At 39.9% G+C, this 20,447-nt stretch overlaps 2 protein-coding genes and 1 long non-coding RNA gene across 3 annotated transcripts; 2 read left to right on the top strand and 1 right to left on the bottom strand.

The window, feature by feature from the left end:
- The first annotated feature begins 2,163 nt into the window (after nt 1-2,163).
- Nucleotides 2,164-5,541, top strand: rsph9 (radial spoke head component 9). The gene is made up of 5 exons (XM_044049897.1): nt 2,164-2,640; nt 3,041-3,200; nt 3,757-3,886; nt 4,056-4,199; nt 5,231-5,541. The coding sequence occupies exons 1-5, from the start codon at nt 2,414-2,416 to the stop codon at nt 5,389-5,391; spliced, it is 822 nt and encodes a 273-aa protein (XP_043905832.1). The 5' UTR covers nt 2,164-2,413; the 3' UTR covers nt 5,392-5,541.
- A 358-nt stretch (nt 5,542-5,899) lies between these two features.
- Nucleotides 5,900-9,074, bottom strand: mrps18a (mitochondrial ribosomal protein S18A). The gene is made up of 6 exons (XM_044049899.1): nt 8,905-9,074; nt 7,603-7,634; nt 7,225-7,329; nt 6,997-7,120; nt 6,543-6,615; nt 5,900-6,421 (listed from the first exon to the last, which is right to left on the bottom strand). The coding sequence occupies exons 1-6, from the start codon at nt 9,050-9,052 to the stop codon at nt 6,277-6,279; spliced, it is 627 nt and encodes a 208-aa protein (XP_043905834.1). The 5' UTR covers nt 9,053-9,074; the 3' UTR covers nt 5,900-6,276.
- Nucleotides 9,075-9,136: 62 nt separating this feature from the next.
- On the top strand, nt 9,137-20,157 carry LOC122783993. The gene is made up of 3 exons (XR_006362124.1): nt 9,137-9,192; nt 10,775-10,840; nt 20,068-20,157. It is a non-coding gene; the product is annotated as an uncharacterized LOC122783993 (long non-coding RNA).
- The last annotated feature ends 290 nt before the right edge of the window (nt 20,158-20,447 follow it).

Here is a 20,447-nt window from a genome sequence, read left to right as displayed (position 1 = left end):
CGGCTACATCGTGCTCTGTGGACACTCCCATCTTTTGTCCATCAGGATTAGTGCCGTGGCAACGCTAGTCGCCCGGGAGGTGAGTTTCCCAGAGCAGCAGGACAAGGACAGAAACAGACTGCTTCATTCCAACTATTACTTCCTTCCCAGCCAATTGGGAAACACAAATGAAGTGTGTGTGTTCATGTGTGTGTGTGTGTGTGTGTGTGTGTCAGTCTGTGGCTTGCAACTCCAAAACTTCCACCTTACTGCCAACTCTAATGAGGTGCCATCCTGAGCAACAAGCTCAAAGTGTGTTTGTCTGTGTGAGTGAGTGGAAGGGCTGGTGAGGGGCTGTCCTTGTGTATTCTCTTCTGTGTGGGTTACTTTGTGGTGAAGTCACCCCACTCTCCCTCCCTTTTCTGGTGGTGGACTACATTAGCCAGAAGGGCAGAGGGCCAGGCAGCTGAAATCACCACTGCTGATCAAGCATGTGACTCCAGACCGAGCCCTTTTGTTTGGACAATTACAGCCAACACACACACACACTCGCTCTCTTGCGACTGCAGTGTGGCATGGGAATAAGCAAGCATGGGAATGAATAGACATTAAGAATTACTAAAAGTTGGCTTGTGTTGAAAGTTTGTCAGATTGCTCGACTTGAGAAAAAGATGGTTTTACATGAAATGCAATACAACATTTGGTCAGACTTTGTTTTGTAGACAGCATCCAACTTATTTACATATTTTAACGTCTGTGGCTGGGTTCGCCATTCAACCGGTGACGTCAAAGTGCTTACACGCACCAAAGGTTTTCTGTAGAACTGATGAATGTTCTGTCGGTGCACATCGAGCTGAAAGCAGTGGCAGCAAAAAAAAAAAAACTAGCTCTGATTCAGCTGTAAAAGTGGTCAGAATTTTATAGTGAGAAAACACAAATGTGATTGGTACTAAATACTGGGCTATAAATTTAGACAGTGAGGAAATGACTGTATGAAGAAAAGTGACGCTCTTCCAGCAAGGATCTCAGAGTCATATACTGTAAGGCTTCTGGAAAACATTAGCAGTGGTTGAAACTGAGACCATCCAACAAGGTGGGGCGACCAAAAACAGGATCAGGAACCACAATATGAGCCCAACACTGGCAGACAGTTCAAAATCACTTGTTGAACAAAAGCCAATCATGTTTCCACTATGTTTAACTCCAGCCAGCTTCACAACACCGACCAGAATCGGTGGATCTGCTCCAGGATAAAACCACCAAAACAGTGTCTGTTCAGTGTCTTTTAAATAGGATTTCCAGTATTTGCTTCCTCACACGACTTACAGGATACACGACTCACAGCAACTGTTGATTTCAGTGCTGTGTGAATAAAATGAGCATTTGACAAAGAGTGGTAAATCATATCAATAAGGTCATGTTACAATTATAAATGCAAGGGGATAATTTTTTTTTCAGCCAAATAAGTGATGATGAATTAATATTTTTGCTTATTTTGCCAAATCTTCCATCCACAAGGTACAATTTATGGAGCCCATCCATATTTATGTGCTTTTATGAGATCTGACTCTATATAAAGTATCTAAAATTATTGAAATCAAAATGTGCCAGACCTTAATGCATTACTAAAGAATTATCTCACAAACGGAGAACTTTAAGTCTTTTTTGTTTTCCATTCATTAAACTATTTTATGTTGTTGTGCATGTTTCCATTTTTCTTTTTTTTACCTAATTTTCTGGTGTAGTGTTATTTATATTCTTTGTTTATCTCATAATATGTTCAAATGCCTCACAGTGTTGTAAATGACAAGTTTAAATAAATAAATACATAAATAAATAATATAAAATAATGGTTGCTCTCTACTGCCTGCACACACTTGAAAGGCCCAGCCAGTCAAACCACAGACATAGGTAAATAAACATAAGATTAAAAAGAAAAAAGTAAATATAAATGCAATAAAATTAAACAATTAATTCATTACATTTCTATTTAACAAAAAGAGGCTAACCAGACTCTCATACATGATAATAATTCAGTTTTATATGCGAGAAACATTATGAAAACACGATTTAATTTAACGCGACACTTTCAAGCGAACTGTGTAACCGTATCCATGGTAACCACGCGCGCGCACGCACACACGATCCTCAAAATGACGTCACGCTTAGTTGCCACTTTGTATTGTTCTTACCGATAAATTAATATTCTGTTCTAATCACAGAATTGGACGGTGTCGCCGACATAAGAATATTCTGCATTTGCGGCCACATGAAAGGAGAGAGTCGAACACTTTCATATGTTTAATACGTCAAACTTTTGACACGGTTTGTTGACATTAGCAACCACCGTAGGAGCGTTCAGACTCGTTTGTGTTGGCTGTTATATATTCATGTGCTACAATTCACGGAAATTCGAGTAACTAGAGTAAAAAAAATGGACTCGCAGACGTTGTACTTTTCGTTGGAACTTGTTGCCGGAAGCGGCCACATTTTGAACATTGAGCAGAGAACTGCTCTGCAGACTTCACTCATGATTCTGAGGAAAAACTACAAATTCGGACGTGTCTTGTTTTGGGGAAAAATACTGGGATTAAAGGAGGATTATTTTATTGCCCAAGGAAGAGGAGAGGACGAGCTGAAGGATAAAAAGAACCTGTACAGGTAAAAGTCAATTTCACTATCTACCTATTGGCACGATAAATCTGTTTTGTGTCTGATACTGATATCATAACTGGGTATCTGCCGATACCGGAATATCAGTTTGATTCATTTTTCTTACCCTCTTTAAACAACTATGCTGTTATTAATAACATAATATATTAATACATGTACCACCAGCTATAGCCAGCCATTTCAAAAACAGCCTTCACTCAAGTCCTGGTCACATGTTTCCCCCAAACCACACATTTCCTGTAGTTTACAGATTATATCAGATTTCTCTTTTTTCCTTTGGCATCCTTGTTATTTTGACTAGTAGCAGACCGATGCCAACAGAGTGTCAGCTCTGCTCATCCTTAGGTGAAATACCTTAGAATGAATGGTTCTTACCTGTCATCTGTAGCTTCAACTGCATGGATTGGTTCCTTCTGCCCCCTGCCACCAACTGCTTGATCAACGAAGTGTCCAAAGCTGCCAGAGGTCGCTTCATTGGAGACCCCTCACATGTGTATGAGCGTGTCCTCCGCATTCATTTAGAGGATGATGAAGAGCACGAGGAAGTGGTAAGTAGTGGTTTATGATACCAATAATATCATACATACAATTCTGTGATAATGAATATATTGCAAGACAGTCATATGTTTTACTTTAGAGTGCCTTAATTTGTTCATTAAAATATTGATAGTTACCGTGGCGTATTGATTATCGTATTGCCAAGGAAGGACGACGATATATCACCAAATCGATATTTTGACCCGCCCTTGGGGCAAGTATGAGTTACTGACTGTGTAGAACACAGCCGTACTGAATGGCAAAACATATGTATATGTGTATATATATATATATATATATATATATATATATACATACTCCTACATACTGTATATGTTTTAGCTCAGCATTAGGTATCAGAACTATTAAGAAGATAGTTGTGTGGCCACAAATAAACATATACAGTAGTAAAAGAGAGTACAGTATGTGTCCTAGTTTACAGTAGGGTCTCTGGTCAGCTTCCAGCAACTAAGTGTTTTTATTCATGAAGTGCAAAAGACTAGGTGTGGTATTTTGTGTTAATTTTTCTGTTTGTTATAACAGTAACTGGACTGTTATGTGTTTCAGGTCAAAGTTAGTGAGGAGAACAGGCTGGCGGTGACAATTCACTGGATCGATGAGGAAGCCTCTGTGGTACCACGTGGCGCATTCATCAAGAACCCGCATGGCATTGTCCAGATGAACCGCAGTTTTTGTGGTAAATTATACAAATTACTGTGAGCCTGTGTCTCACTGTGAAGCATTAACATTTGTAACTGCACGTGAAATTATCCTGAGATGCCTAATTAAAGTATTGCATGAACATGGTTTTGTTCAGTTTCCTGTGTAAATGTTTGAACGTACTTCACGTGTACCTTTTTTCTCAGGTCTGTCGGACTCGGAGGCTCGGAAGCTTGACAGTTTCCTTCACTTCAGGGAACCAAGGAATCAGAAGGAATCCATCCTGGGGATGTGTGAACTGAACCAAACCATTGACTTTCTGGATGTCTTGAGCGATGACATTCCTAAAGGTAATATGGGTTAATATGACACCAAAACCGTGCCACCGTGCCGCTTTGTCATTTGCAACAATAATCATGAAGCAAAAGGTGACATTCAAATAAAAAATTATTCTAAACACACGACAAGATGTTAAGTATACCATAAATAATTGAATTAATACTCACTTATTGTGCAGTTTAAAGCATGAACTGATGATTATGAGTGTTGGACATGTGTGGTCGGCAGCTACAGGCATTCAAGCTGTTGTAAAAAATCACAATCTGGAGGCCAATGCTTAACAAACATTGCTAGAAAAAGATTCATATAAATGCAGCTGTGATAAGCTGGGTCGCTCCATTCTGTGTACGTGGACACGATACAAACGTCTGCGACCAAACATGCAACAGATGTCTGACATGAGAGAGTTTCCACACGTGTTGTGTACGTTTGCGTGTTCTTGGAGTAGATGCGGACGTCAACAGTGTCATCGCTGCAGCAGATACTGCACAGCTGTCTCAATGCCACACTCGCTGCAGTCACTGCAGGAAAAACAGTTAACATTTGTCAAACGGGACCTCTCGGGAGAGAGCGGTGTGATACAGCTTAAAACTAGAACACAAGTGCTTTTCTCTGAAACCCTGAAGCCGTGGCTCCACAGCTTTCCACAACCTGTGTCCAGCTCTTGATTTACAGCTGCAGGTCTCACATTCTGCGGCACAAAAAACCTCCTCAATACAAACATGTACTGTGTCATTTTTAGTCATATTATTCCTCTTTGTGCAACGAAATCATAATCCTCAGAGGGTTTTAATGCTTACATTGAAATTCCAGTTCTAGTTCTCAATCGCCGAGATCATGTCACACCCAAACATACTGAGAAACAGGTTTGACTCCCAAGTATCAAAGGCACAAAGGGCTAATTTATTGGAGTATCCCTCAGCTGCCACAACATGTGAATAGTATTCTTGTCTTGGAAAATTTTACCAATTATTCTTCTACTAAGACTTTGCAGTAATGACGTGGCAGCCTTTGTTTACGCGTACTGTGATCCTGCTTGCAGGATCATGGAGTCTGCAGTTTGAATGTGCCAGAAAAGTCTGCGTGCTCCGCAGTCTGTTGTGGCTCGGCCTGACCTTCTACCATGTACCAGTGACACCACATAACGGATACATCTACATCGGCAACGGGTACAGGAATTTGGACCTTAATTTCATGCTGTAAAGAGACATCTTGAAACTTTGTTGACATTTTATCTTCGTAAGTCATATGAGTTAAAGTCATGCAGTTTATGTTTATAATAGAGTTGCACGATAAGTCTGACTGTGACATGGTTGTGATAGGATAAAAAATAAAGAACCTTTCACCAAATTACTTGAATAGTTGCATCCTGATATACTTACATGGAGCCAATTGTGCAGGGAAGTGAATCTGTTAAGAAAATAGAAATCATGAAAAAAAAAAGCTGGAAAATTAGATTAAACTCTCCTTTAATTAACTTAAAATGGCCAAAAGAGGATTAAACTAAATAAGCCTCATTGTGAAAGTAAAACTGATTACAAATGCATAGGATTTAAGTTTTGGTTTGTGTCCATTAGTCATGAAAGTGAAAGCAGCAAAAACTGATCTAATGGCATTACTTAACTTTGCATATCCCCATGATGTGTGTATCAATGCCTAGACTAAATAATGTGCAGCCATTTAGTTCTCATTCCTATACAGTAAACAAATGTTGGGAGGCAGAATAAACAGACATTTTATTTGTACATCTGTGTTGCCTTGAGTTTACAGAGTCAACATACCACCTACTTTGAAAGTGTTACACTAACCCAGTTGTTGCTCACACGGTTGTCAGCGAGTTCACTTCAAGGGCTTGTTGGAAAAAGCCACAGAGACAAAATAGATGGCTCTGGGTGGTATCAAGCGTGATTCATTCAAAGTGTGACTCAGCGTAATAAACAAAAGGTAGAATGACAGATGGGTGAAGGCTTTAGTCACTCAAAAGTCACAGGAAACTGCAGAGCTAATGAAAAGATGTGAAAGTCCACTTCGTCCTTGCGTCGTGGGCCATTTACAGTTGCTGCACTTATTCTTCAGGCTTTCAGTCCTTCAGTGTTTCATGTAAAGAGGCCTGGCACCATAACGCACATTGTCCTTGAGTGCTGGGTGGCCAACAGGCATACGCTTCTTACACCATTTCAGTCCTGTTTTGTAGATGGGTTTCACCGTTTTGACGGACCAGCGAGTCAAATATCTGTAAGAAAAGAAGAGAGGTGTAAAACACCTTTTTCATTTTAACTACAGTGGACACACAATACATACTGAGCATTAGTAGATGATGGTTGAAAACATACAGTCACAAATGCCTACACCACCTGTTAAGCTGTGGCTTCGGCCTCGTTGGGACATGGCCTTCTGGAAGTTTGGGTCTGTGGTCAGGGAACAGACCTTGAACACAGAGGAAAATCAGGCAAGTTAAAGTTCAGCTTGATTAGATTTACGTTACATATTAAGAACTACAGGAAAGTGCCATGAAAAAAGGTGGTGATGTGTTACAAACCAGTGTGAACTATAACTATAATGATAAGCAGATATTAAGCTTCAATAATTAATGCCTCAACCTGAATTCATGTACTGTCATTAGCAGTGTCAGATTGAATAATTTCATGTGTTTGTTTGTCTCCAACACCAAAATCTTTCTGAATTTGCCTCAACCCTGCAATGGAACCCTGGTATACTGTACTTTGTGAGATCAGAGTGCAAAGAAATGTATCTGAAACTATTCGGAACGGAGAAAAAAAGAAAGAAAAAAAATGCGGGAACACACACCGGCTCTGTGAGCCATCTGCACACAGATGGTTATCTTGCGATGCTCCTCTGGGCAGAGGCCAGTGATTCTCCTGGGCAACATTCCTCCATCTGACCTGATGAACTGACGGAGCAGCAAGACATCCTAGGACAGTCAATAAAGCAAAATCACGCTCTTTTAACAGACGGTAACATTTTCTCAATAATTCGATGATTATTCAGAGTTTGCATGCCTTTGTATGCATTTACCATGTAGTTGTATTTGTGCTGTAGGTTCCACCTGTAGATAGGACACTTGGCTGTGGGGTTTGGGGGTTGTGGTCCTGACGGAACATCCACGATTTGTCCCTCAATCTGACAAAAGGTGTTACAACAGTAAGCATGGTGACTTCTCTCAGCTTTATGTAGTCAGAGTACCATGACTCACTATCATAAAAGCTTTACTTGTTTATTCCCGAGTCCATTGTTATATTATCTACTGCTTGTTAAACAGGTACAGGCCTCATTACCTTTAAGTATTTTGTGTGGGTACACTTGGGGTATAAGACAAACGCAACCAAAATGCAACAGAAAATCAAACATTCAAGTGTAATTGTCATTTTCATCTCCCAGCCTCCTTTTACTCACCATTGTTATTTTATTCTCTTGCTTCTCGACCACTGTCAAAAAATCACAGAGTAAAATAATAAAAATTAATCACAAACAAATCTTGCAGCACCATTTTTAAACCACCTTCCTTATCTATAAAAGACAGTTTTGAAAATGTCAGTTGCAAGTAATGAAACAATGAATTTGACAGCAAATAATATATAATTTTACTTAAATCTCCAGCTCTTCCTATATTTAACAAGATAACATGTGTCAATGAACAGTAAACATCAACTCATTGAGGCAACAATTTGTATTTTATTAGTATCTTCGATAAGGAAGATATATTTTGTACAGATGTCTTGTACAAGCAGGGCCAAAGTGTATGAAGGACTTTCTATGACATTGGTAAAGTTAACAGTGTTATATGCCATGGTCTGCTGGAGGGGTGGATTCACAGAGTGTGACAGGAAAAGACTAAAGCCAGCTTCATCCTAAACTGCCCTCATGACTTCATGATGTCATTAGATAAGAGGAGGATGCTGGTGAAACTATAATCCATCATTGACAACATCTCTCAACCTCAACACAACACTGGAAACTTTAAATGGCTACTTCAGCAGCAGACTGTTGAACATCCTTCATACCTACTGCAATCAGACTCTGATACACCACTACCAGGAGTAATTTATTACACTTCAGAGCACCATCATTGTTATGCTGTCAAGCTACTACTGTTTCTTTCATAATTTTGTCATTTCTCAAATGATTCCAATAAAACGTCATCAGTATTAATATAAATCTGTGACACTGCACTTTTTAAGCAAATGTATTTAATTGTAAAACATGTGGGACTCCATGCCCTGCATGTTGTAAATGTTGCCTTGGTACAAAACATCTGATTCAAATTAATGGGTCATTATCAAGCTTTTGCCTGATGGATGGATCGAAATAAGGGTAATATTATCTGTGAATATTCTTCTTTTATATTATTTTACTGCTCAATTTGAATGCGATCACAAGAAAATTTCTTCTGTGTAAAATCACTATAATATTGTCCAAATTAATCCTAAATATAACGTGTGAGGCATCACCTACTCTTGCGTTCACAGCACATTAAATACAGGATGTAGGACTGTATTTACACGACTGAAATTCATCTCTAGTTTTCTAGATTGCATTTGAGATAAATCTAAGAGGAGACAGTTCTCCCCGGAGATTGTGTCAGCAGCAGCAGACTTATCTGCACTCGGATGCCTGCTGCCTGTCACTATCCTCATGTTAGCATTATAGCTAATACCCGGATATGCTAAAACCGTTACATTTGCAGAAAAGACTTACCGTGGCGAATACCCCTGCTCTGGATAGTCAGAGCGGACAGCTGAGGAACATGTATGGGTTGAAAGGAGCCCAGTGTTGAGGCTGTAGTCCCACATTTTAATCCCGTAAACGAGGTCCAAACCGACCTCAACACACTGCGAAGCGCCATGTTTACTTTTTGACCTTCCCCTTCGTCGCTTCCTGTCTCATAGTCTCGCGAGAATACAAACAGCGGCCCCCTCGGCGAAGAGTTCCCTCTGACATCAATGGTGGAGAAAACCTCAATAGTCTCAATACAGTCAACAGAAAGTGAGTTATAAATGGACACAAACCAATATCTAGCGCAACCATGTTTGTTAGTGAAATGTGTTTGTTATATATGAACATGAAATAGATCCAGATAAATACATTAACTTTTGCCTCCATGGAGTATGAGGCTACGCCAAGAAATGCTTAAAAGACATCTTAGCTAGCCCGTATAAGACAAGCGAGGACTTCCAACAAAAGCAAGAATTACATCTTGATAAAGCTAAAGCAGCTCCATGAAAGATGGATACTTTTCCATGTGCTTGTCTCCAAACAATGTGTCGGCAGATGAAAATAAATGGAGTCAACACAACAGAGTGCAGGATGTACAGTATCCTTCGATCCTAGAGATTACTAGGAGATGTTTTCTTCCTCTTTTGCTTTGTTTAGATGCCGTAAATTCATAACAAATACAGCATCACTGTTTGTATCTGTATTCATTCTTGGATCATCAGATGGAAATAGGAGAGGTATTATCTAAAGGAGCAGTGCAGGGACATAGCAAACTTTTGTTGCACAAGGCAAACAATACAGGTAGACTAGATTCTTCATGTTCTGATAAAGAGGCTTGCAGAAGATAAAGAGCTTGATTTTTGATAGTGTTGTCATGAAAACACTATGCCATTGTCTGCCTGTCATGGTTTTGTTTGCTGGTTTTCAGTATTTACCTCAAGGGTTTATCAGTTTGAATGAAGGGGGCATAAAAAAAAGACAAGGTAGGCTGGAAAAACATTTGGAGAACAGGAAAATAATAAAACTAGAGAAACACACAATAGACATAATGGGAGGATCTTCATCTTCATAAGTTTGCTACCTTACAACTATTTTCCGTTTTGTTGTAGGTCTCAATTTTCAAAATAAATTAATACATACAATTAGTTATGTGAAACATAACCTTCGATGAGAATGTCACATTCTCTAGTTTACAAATGATTTCCTTCTATTAAAAGGGGGTCAAAATAACACAATAAATTACAAATTGATGATAGAAATTAGACCTGATAATAAAAGGCATCCTGTGGAGATTTTGACCCTTTGTGCTATGGAGTAAAGTTTTTTTTTTTTACAGAAGAAATGTTTTGTTTGTCATGCCTGTGCAAGAGGATACATATACATGAGTGCAAATACACAAGCAGCTTGAACAATGTGACACACACCTGCAAAACGTTGACCGTTGGTGTTGACGTGCAACAAACATGAGTAATGATGCAGAAGAAGCTGTTCAAACGTGCATGTAAACAATACACGATGTTCAAAAAGTGGCTTTGAAAAATGTTTAATAATAGAGGAAATGTATTCAGTATGTTTGAAGCCACCAATGCACTGAAACAGAAACTTGTGTTTATATACCAAAAGACTCAACTCAACAAAGTTTTCCACATCAAGTATGTTTTTGTATTATTTTTGTACACAATGTAGACACTTTAAGTCCGGATTAGTTATGCTTTGTTATATCCCTGATGTTGTTGCCTAAGTAAAGATTAAGTTCCATCAACAGTTCGGAACATTTATAGAACAACTTAAAAGTGACACCTAATATGACAGTAACATTGTTGTTGTTCCTGTTTTTTTTGCACTTTTTCAGGAGGTACACCTGCACAAGAACGTGTGAAAACACCGACAAGGCAGTGGCAAAGAAAACTTCAAACAGGTAAACATGGATGTAAAAAATGCATTTTTTTTTTAAATACCCTAAAACCAACTTCACTCAAGAGTAATTCATTCCCTGTGTATTGGTGAATTTAAAACACATCTGGGACTGACTAAATTGTGGATGGGGCATTGTAAATACATGTTGTGCACTTCACCATCATGGCCGTCTTAAGTGTGAAAACCAAATGTGCTACACACTGAGATGCAAATGGGCTTGTCTACAGATCAAAGTGGAGATAGAAATTACCACTGCCTGCCTGCTTCCACAAAGGAGACATAGTCTCAGTGATTGGGTTCCTTCGTCAAGGACACTTTGCTGTCACATTCTTTTAGAGGAGCCCGAAAAATAGCATTTAAAGTGTCTGGCCACCACCTCACAGGCTTTGATATTCAATGAAACATGGCTCTGTACAAACTGACCGCCTCAGCTGAGGAAAACAGGGGGAGAGTAAATCAGATAGGATTTCCCCGAGATGAAAAGAGCTCGTCTGACATTTTCACAGCAAGCACTGAGGGACACTGAAGAAATGTTGGTTCGATGTCATGGTGGGAAGTTATTGCTGTGTGGAAAAGGTTAGCATTTTCACCCCTGCCTCCCTGGATAAACTGCTGAAACGCAGCGTGGAATGAGCAGATGAGCTGAGGCTGGAGGGAAGATGAGTGGGCACAGTCTCATAACACAAAACAAATCCAAACCACCCTGCTGCATTCCTCTTTTATTGTCACACTGGTCAGTTTGTTTGGCCTTTAATGTTTTGGTGTAGACTGAAGAGCCCCCGGTGATCGGAGTACAAAAAGACCTGCAAGAGGGCCAGAATAATGTGAGATCAGAGTAGTTCTATTTAGGGCAGGAACTATATTTAAAACCACCAATTAAACAATCTCATCGATATACCATAGCTGTTTAATATCTCTTTCTGTTGTACAGTATGTTTCCTTAGGAGAAGATTTTTAATAGTGAGAACCAAAAGGTTTTTGTCAGAATATCTCATTCCCTTGCAGGTGGAATGTGAGGCTTCGCTTCAATGAAATTGATGGGCAATGTCTGGTATGCAATTAAGGCATAGCTGTCACTAAGAGGCTTTCCTGGGTGATTAACTTGTAAGGGCTTTTGCGTCCAAGGAAGTCAACTGAACACAATTAGCCTATTTTTAAGGAATGGGTTTTAGTTTAAGGCCCTCGCATTTAAAAAGAAGAAAGACGTTTCACTGAAGCAGACAACTAGAAATCAGGACACAGCTTTAATCGGCCAGGGAGTGAACCACATCGTCCAGAGTGACATTCAGAGTTTCTTTTCATGGTGGGTAAAGTTTTCCCGCAAGTGACGTGATTCTTTATCCGTACAGGTGTCAGTGAGCCCCTTATCTTCCGTTTCTCACCTCAATCACTCACTGTTTGGGCGTACGTGCTAAATGGCACTAGCTTCTCCAATGAATTCACTGCTCTTTAAATAGGCTCTTATTCCCACTTTCTCTCAACTTGGCCCCCAGAGAGTGGCAGCCTCTGTATTCTCCTTGTCACACATACACATACACACACACACACAGCCTGCCTGTATAAGTACACACACATGCTCAATAAAACACCAACCTCTTCAGATGTTTGAAAACATTTTTGTATTCATTCTCTGCGTTTTCCTTCCTGCTGGGATGGAGTTTTTGTTTTAGTTTGGAACTGGCGCTGCACCTCCCGAGGTCCGGTCCAGTCTCCTTTGGCTGAGCTGTGTTTTTCTGACCCTTTAGAGGTTCAAACTCGAAGACTAAAAACAAGGAAGTCAATTAAAGCAGAGAGCGAGTAAGATCTAAAATAGTACAAAGAGACGGCTAATTAGTTTTCACCAGGGTCACTGTCACTGATCAGGAGTTCTCTGCTCCATCTGCTGTGGATTAAAGAATCATTTTTCACCTGTAGGAAGAACAACCAGAAATATAAACTGTGATTAATATAAGCTCACAGGGATGTTTTTAATGTGATGCAGGGATTTCTCATGCTGATATTGTAGTATTGTCCAGATGAGTTTCCCACTGTAGCTGCCCCTGCTTTTAACTTCCTCCTTGTGCATGTTGCTATGATGCCTGCAGCAGGATTCTCACATGGACCAGATGGTTTCCAGCCAGCTGCAGTCCTCTCTACTAAAAGAGCATCCTCCGGTGGTCATGTCATGTGACATATGCAGTGACCATTTATGTTTACAGAGCTGCCAATTCAAGTCTCATCAAATCAGTCCTGTTTGTGGAAAATTGCAGTACCAAGTGCTTCACATGATGTCACACACACAAAAAGTAATTACAACAATGTTGCATTGAAGGAAGTCCACTGAACAAAATTGGAATTATTTGGAAAACTGGTCGTCCTGTTTGGTTAATTTGACTCTGAAAGTATTGCTGGCAATTTTGACCACATGGAGGCAGCACAAGATGCTGTAAAAACAACTCAAATCAATGGTAAATATTAAGTCTCATTTGCTCTCTCTATCCTAATCTTTGACATCTGTGACGAAGGAATGTTTTGACAATTTTTTCAAAATGTAAATTATTTTATTCATGAGATATGCTGCTATTGTGCCAGTGAGTGAACACCTTAACGAACCAGTTCTTGGTCGATCAACCTCGCTTCTTCAAAAAATGTTGTCCCTTCATGTCAGGGTTATTTCTGTCCATTGACCTACATACAAACTGAATTGTTGACATTGCAAATCCATGTCTCATCAGGGCCATTTCCATAACAAAATCATTTGGTGATCGTCATCCACCAAAAACGGGTTATTGCCCAGTTTTTATTGTGTCAATTACACATAATCTGTCATCTGTATCTGCAAAAGTATGCCTTTGTGTTTATTTTAACTGTCAAATAAAACCAATGAAGCATTTGCAGTTTATAGCATAATCTCCACTGACATTAACATGATTAGTGAGTGTTTCTGAAATCCAATCCAATGGTTTAAATGTTTTCTAAATAGAGATACCACTATAAATTCAAGTATGTCCACAAATATGTGCGGTGTAGGTGTGGTAATGTCTCTCCTTCAACAATTCCATTATTTCATGTGCTGGTTGCCGCAGTTATACCTTGCCATGCCCCTTACAATGCTTTATAACATGTTACAGACAAGTTGGGTATTTATTTAAATACACCTATGCAGGCTCTTCTTTCCCAAGGTCATCTGGCACATGATAAAATTGTAGGCCAAGCGGAGGGGTTGAGTGTTTTTGAGCCCCCAGTGATACTACTAGTTTGGCTATAACATTGCAAGGGGTTTAAAAAGGTACTGTAGATGTATATGACCAAACTATTTAGCAAAGCCCACACTTAAGGTTGACAGGAGTGGGTCCTCTGATTTGAGATGAACGATATAGTGACCGTTTGAATCCAGGTACACTGCATTTCCGAAAAAGAATGATATGCTGATAGTTCAATAATGTTGTTTGCAAGGTTTAGCCCAGCAGGGGGCAGTAGTGATTGTCAAGGGAAGCAGACTGCTGCTTCAGTAGAGCTGTCTTGTCCCTGCAGCAGCAAAGTCATCAAGACCTTGAGGATTAAATAATAAAGCTCATTCAAGTGGAAGTTATCTCCAAAGCAAAACCCAAGATTTTCAGAACTTTTACAGCACAGTATGTTTCCTTTGTTGCCACACCTCTCAATCATTAAGATACCAGTCTATAAACCCTTATATGATTATGTTGCACAAATGTAAAGTGACAGTTATACTATAGGAAAGAATAAATAATCTCCTGTTTGCAACTGAAATGAAAATACTTTATCAGTAAATGATTTTTCCTTCAGAGCAATGTGTTTTCAAACCAAAGAAACTTCTCTAACCCGCCATGGGGAACATGATCTTTGTCCCTCTTCCTCTTCCTTTCCCGGTTGGGGGTCATTCATGGAAACAACTTGAGACCTGCTTTTTTTTCTTGTTTTTACTGCCGTCTTTTTTGTTGTATTTTTAACACCATGTCCAATACATCTTATCCCCTGAATGAGAACGTAAAAACCCTATGTTCTCTCTCCGTTTCCCCCTGTGTGTGTGTGTGTGTGTGTGTGTGCCTTGCCCTGGTGGGGAGAAGTCGTACAGTCAACGGCAATCAGTCAAGTGTTCCTCCAGTCCTTATGCATCAGGCTTAATTAGGAGACATTCATCGCACAAAGAGACATGATGCAACAAAAGAGTGGACGCTGAAAAGAAGCAAACCTGAAGTCCTTCCATCTCCCATTCACTCGCATGTACGCCTTTAAGGACTGGGCAGTCAAACACAAGGCAAACTCTCCAGTAAAATTCCAGCACTGAGAACTTGAAAAAGGACAAACAACTTTTTTCCCAGAGCTGCTTGTTGGTTATGTTTAATGCTTTCCATTTACACTAAATAGTGACATCTCAAAGTACTGACCAACTGTATGCTTTGTGGTCAAGTTTCAAGTTAACAAGTACCATTTTTCAGATTTTAGGACTGGCATTTGCTGACAGCTTGGCGGAACCTTGTCATGTCCATTGTGGCAACAAGTACAGTTCAAAGTGCCCTACACAATGAATATGCCCACTTGTCCCATAATTCTCTTTAATCGGTTGGCACAGGGATACATTTACAGGCCCATTATGAGTCATTGTGCCTCGTGACATCTGTAGCAAATCCACGAGGGAGCTAATCAACCAACAACTTTTTTTTATAGAGCTCAGGTAACTGATGTCACGCAATCGCTCATGCAACACCCAAAACAGTGCCATTTGGGAAGGAAATCACGCTGTTCAATTCCAAAGCTAATGTAACCAGGTCACCAGGAGCATATACATTGGTGTGCTCAGCAATGCTATGAATACAATATAATTATTTCTCAGTCACTTGCTTGAAAGACATCCAGAAAATACAGAATACATGCATCTTCTTCTTCTTTTTTTTCCAAACGTTTGCTTCTGTAGGTTAAAGTGTCGAGAATTTAGTGTGACCTACCCTTACACTTGAACCATAGCACAACCCTGCCTCTCATAAAACTGGAGTGGAACCCTAATTAATGTTACTGGTAAAACCTGTGTTTGCCCTACTATTTCATGTTGGGAAATATCCTCTGTGAAAAAAGTCTACTCCACCAGGTTAAGTCAAGACATGCTTGAGCATCACATACACGTGTTGTTAGTTAAACTCATTGAATATATAAGACCAAGACGTTTCTGTCACGCCATTCCAATTCAAATGCCAAAGATCACAGGATTTGAAAGAAATTAAAACAACAAAACTGGTGGTGCTCGAAGACTTCTGCACAGCACTGTTTGCCAGGCAATATCTCAGGCAACTCTTAGCCAGCTGCATTCATAAAAAGTGAAGATGGTGGACAGCTGTTGTGTCTCAGGATGCCAGCACAAAATGTTTGTCCCCAAGCATTTTACTGGATCATGCTGGATCATGGAGCATTTTACTGGACCACCAAAGTTCCTGAGAGGCAAGGGAGCTATGGGAATCCACAGATTCTGCTTGTGTAGTGATCACTTCATATCAGGAACACTAACTAACTAACTAACTAACTAACGCTAATTTACTTTAATATCTTGTTTACATGATTTTATTGCAATGTCTAAACATTCTCTGGCGTAGGATGAGTGAAACTTTATCAGAAAGCTGAAGGTGTCAGGTTTCTGTAGGTGTCAAATAATGTCCGCTCTAGCTGTTTCCATACTTATGAAAAGCACCCAGGGGCATTGTAAGGCTCAGTCTGTCAAGTTCTGCATTATATTGCTCAATCCCTGTAGACAGAGTGAACTCTGACGGCTTGAAACTGGCTTTGGCATCGTTCATTTTGCAGAAGCTTTTCCTGTCACCGTGTCTTAAACAAACATCATCATCTGCCTTCATCTTGCCTGATCCCTTGTGTCCTCTTCTGTTACAGCACCTGTCCTAATTTCCTCCTTCAAACATTTATGGACCTTCTCTGTTGTATACCTCTTTTCCTCCTGCCTTGCTGCCCCATCTTCAACATCCTTTGTCCAATATAATCACTATTCCTCCTCTGCACATGACCAAACCATCTCAACCTTGCCTCTTTAACTTTATTTCCAAACCGTGCAACCTGAGCCTCTAATATGCTAATTTCTGATCCTGTCCATCCTGGTCATCTTCAGTTCTGCAGTCCTCCATCTCCTCCTGTCTTTTAGACAGTGCCACTGTCTCCAAGCCATACATCATAGAAGGTCTCCCTACCATCTTGTAGACCTTCCCTTTCACTTTTGCTGCTATCCTTTTGTCACACATGAACCCAGACGCCTCCACCCACTCCACCCACTTTAAACTCATCCACTTTTGCTACCTCTACTCCTTGCATCTTCACTGTTGTGTTCACCTTCATTCTTCTTCTCTTAAGTGAATCCCTCCACCTCTCCAGGCTCTCTTCCACTACAGATTATTCCATCATCTGCAAACAACATAGTCCACGAGGACTCCTGTCTAGCCTTATCTGTCAACCTGTCCATCACGATTGCAAACAAGAAGGGGTTCAGAGCTTAACCCTGATGTAATCCCAACGTCACCTTGAACCCATCCATCACTCCAACTGTACACCTCACCACTGTCTCACTCTCCTCATACATGTCCTGCACCACCTTCACATAATTCTCTGCCACCCCCATGTCCTTATACAGTATAATACCACAGTTCCTCCCTTGGCACCTGCTCATGAGCTTTTCCTAAATCCACAAAGACATAGTGCAACTCCTTCTGGTCTTCTCTATCCTTCAGCACTCTACATCGGCTCTCTCAAAGCAAATACTGCATCTGTGGTATTCTTTCTTGGCATAAAACCATAATGCTGCTCACTGACAGTAATTTCCTTCCTTACTGTCCAGCCTGTCATACAACTCATTATAAGCCTTTATATGCCTTTGTTATATATGTATATATATATATATATATATATATATATATATATATATATATATATATATATATAGATAAATATATCTATATATAAACCTATATATCTATATATAGACCTGTTCACACAACTCCATGTTGTGTGAACAGGTTAGCCAGTTAGCATAGCTTTCAATTTCCTTGCGATGACGCTTCAGATGCCTAGCTGTCAATTTTTGAATTGGCTTTGAAAAAGTTAACTTAAAAACTGCTGTCAGGCAAATTTAATGGGCAATTTCAAATATTTTAAAGCTATTTTACCTTGACCTTGATGGATTGAATATATAGTTAACATATGGTTGAAGAATGAACTACAACTCCTATTTTCTCTGGCATTTTAGCTGAGATTTGGGTGCAGTATTTCTTGAACACAAGTTTCCAAACTGTGCTCCAGATTGTTTAAATAAATATGGCTATTTAAAGATATGCTATACATTTCTTGTTTGTGTTGGAGTATTGGAGCTGGTTCTACAGACCAAATCTTTTTTTGGATCAATACATTTTCTGACTTTTTTAATTTTTGTAGTAGCTGAATTTATCTGCTCTTAGAAAAAGGCTCAGTGTTAAACATCTGGCTGACAGAAGTAATACATTAATTCCCACAAAGGAAAGACAAGTCAAACAATAAGTCCAAGGGAGACACTTGGAAAAGAAACAAGCCAATGTTTTCATTAATAAATCCCCTACAACTCATGAGAATCACACTGAATCACAGCAATAGAAATGAAATCTTTAGGATCTCAATCAACACTGTAATATCTGTAAATACACTCAGAAGACTTTCATGGACTAAGAGGAAGGTGTCAACTGTTAAACTAAAACAATTATAATCTAATTTCATGTGATTAGATCAGACATTTCACCCTCAACCTACACTGTTGGCTGCTGAGATTCAGTGGAGCAGACTTCCTTTCCCCTGTTAAAATACTGTTGTTTTACAAAAACGCGTCCAACTGGCAGCAGCCCATTTACAAATGTGTTATGTTTTCTCTTTGTTGTGGTAAGCATTATCAGCCCGAGCATCGGGAGCTCACAGGGGACCTTCATGGGGCTGTGATGGTGAAAAGAAAAAAGGATTAAAGAGACCAGTTAACAGCAAAGAAACACGGAAACTCAGTGAGCACCACGAAGAACAAACACAGAATGCTCTCAGCTGATTTACGTCTCTTTATATCTGATAAACACCCTGCTGTAAGAGTCTCCCCATTTGCTCATATTGGGAGAAAAATAACCACAAAAGCATCAAAGACTGTGGTCCCTCATGTGCCCTACATTTGATCACTGCATCGTGTGCTCTTTCATGTTTTTGACCCTGCAGCTGTTGTGAGACCTTGTACCTGTATTTTCTTTAGCAGGCATAATCAGCAGAATCTATCGCTATCAGCGATAAACAGTATTTCATGAGAGCGGCCATAAAATGTTCTCCACAGCCAACAGTGAAAATAGTTTAGGTCTTTTAGTACTTTGGGCTAACTGTTAATGTCGGAAATGTAACAAACACCTTTTAAGATATTCAGTGATGTGCATTAAAAAGCAAGACATATCCAGCGTTGGTTTTCCTAGATAAACTATGTGAACGTTTTGTAATCAGAAATAGAATATAGTACCCATAAGCACATTTGGGTAAGTGTATATTCGCTCTTAAATAAAATGTGTTTGGTGTTGGTAGACTTAGCCTTTTATATGACAAGCACCATACTTTACAGTGGCTGCCATCTTTTGCTGCCATCCAGCCTGAACCGACAAACCAGCCAGAGCATGTGCGTGGTCTTTTGAAGCAGAAGCTTATTATGCAAACAAAGAAAAACTAAATAACTTCTGCTATACAAAGGCCACTGTAGCTCTCTGATGTCCTTGTTAAAGGGTGGGGTGAGCAAAGGAGTCGTCTGTTTGATACAATCTGCATTTTCGCCATTAGGTGTCACTAATCCATGCACTCTGGACCTTTGAAACAAGTACCGTACATGATATTCTGTGACGTCTCTGGCAATACGTCTGTTGTCAGGTGGTAGTGATGATGATGATGATGATGATACTCAAAGCTGGTTTGGGTCAGTCCGTCTTGAGGTGAACACTTGTCCAGTTCTAGCAGCTCCACAGAAACAACACATTTTTCTGATGTAGGTTTTTAGCATCCTAGCTATTAGCTCGCTTACCACAAACCTTGCCAGCATAACATTGCCTCTGGCAGGCTGGCAGGTCTGAGTTCTTGAGAAAGCTGCTTGTTGTGGAACCCAAACTGTGCTGACAGCCATTTAATTTTCCTAGTGAAAGAAAAAAAAATCAATCTCTCATGGAAAGTGCTAAACCTGGCTTCTGCTTTTCTCGACAGATGAGGCATGCCAGTGATGACACATAACCACTGCATGTGTTTTGCATTCATCCTGATCGTGGATTGACAGGCACACAGCCGGAAGAGACCACCCTGAAGGTAGTGTCGGGCCACACTTTTAATGCTGTTTACTTTTATCGCAGAGAAAGAACGACATGCTGCCGCAATTCTTTTTACGAGTGTGTTTATGTGAAAGAGGAGTGTTAAGCATCATCATCATTGGTGCCACTGAAGTGAATACTTGATATGACAGGTGATCGCAGGTGATTTATGTTATCGCAGCAGTAGAAAGTGAAACTGTACGAAGGCGAAATGCAATGGCTAATCATAACATACCTGAATGATAGCCGGCTGCCATCATCTAATCTGAGCGTTGCTCA

The sequence above is a fragment of the Solea senegalensis genome, linkage group LG17 (assembly GCF_019176455.1).
Source record: "Solea senegalensis isolate Sse05_10M linkage group LG17, IFAPA_SoseM_1, whole genome shotgun sequence".
Taxonomy (NCBI): domain Eukaryota; kingdom Metazoa; phylum Chordata; class Actinopteri; order Pleuronectiformes; family Soleidae; genus Solea; species Solea senegalensis.
Note: the sequence above shows the minus strand (reverse complement) of the source record. Positions and strands in the feature narration are given on the sequence as shown.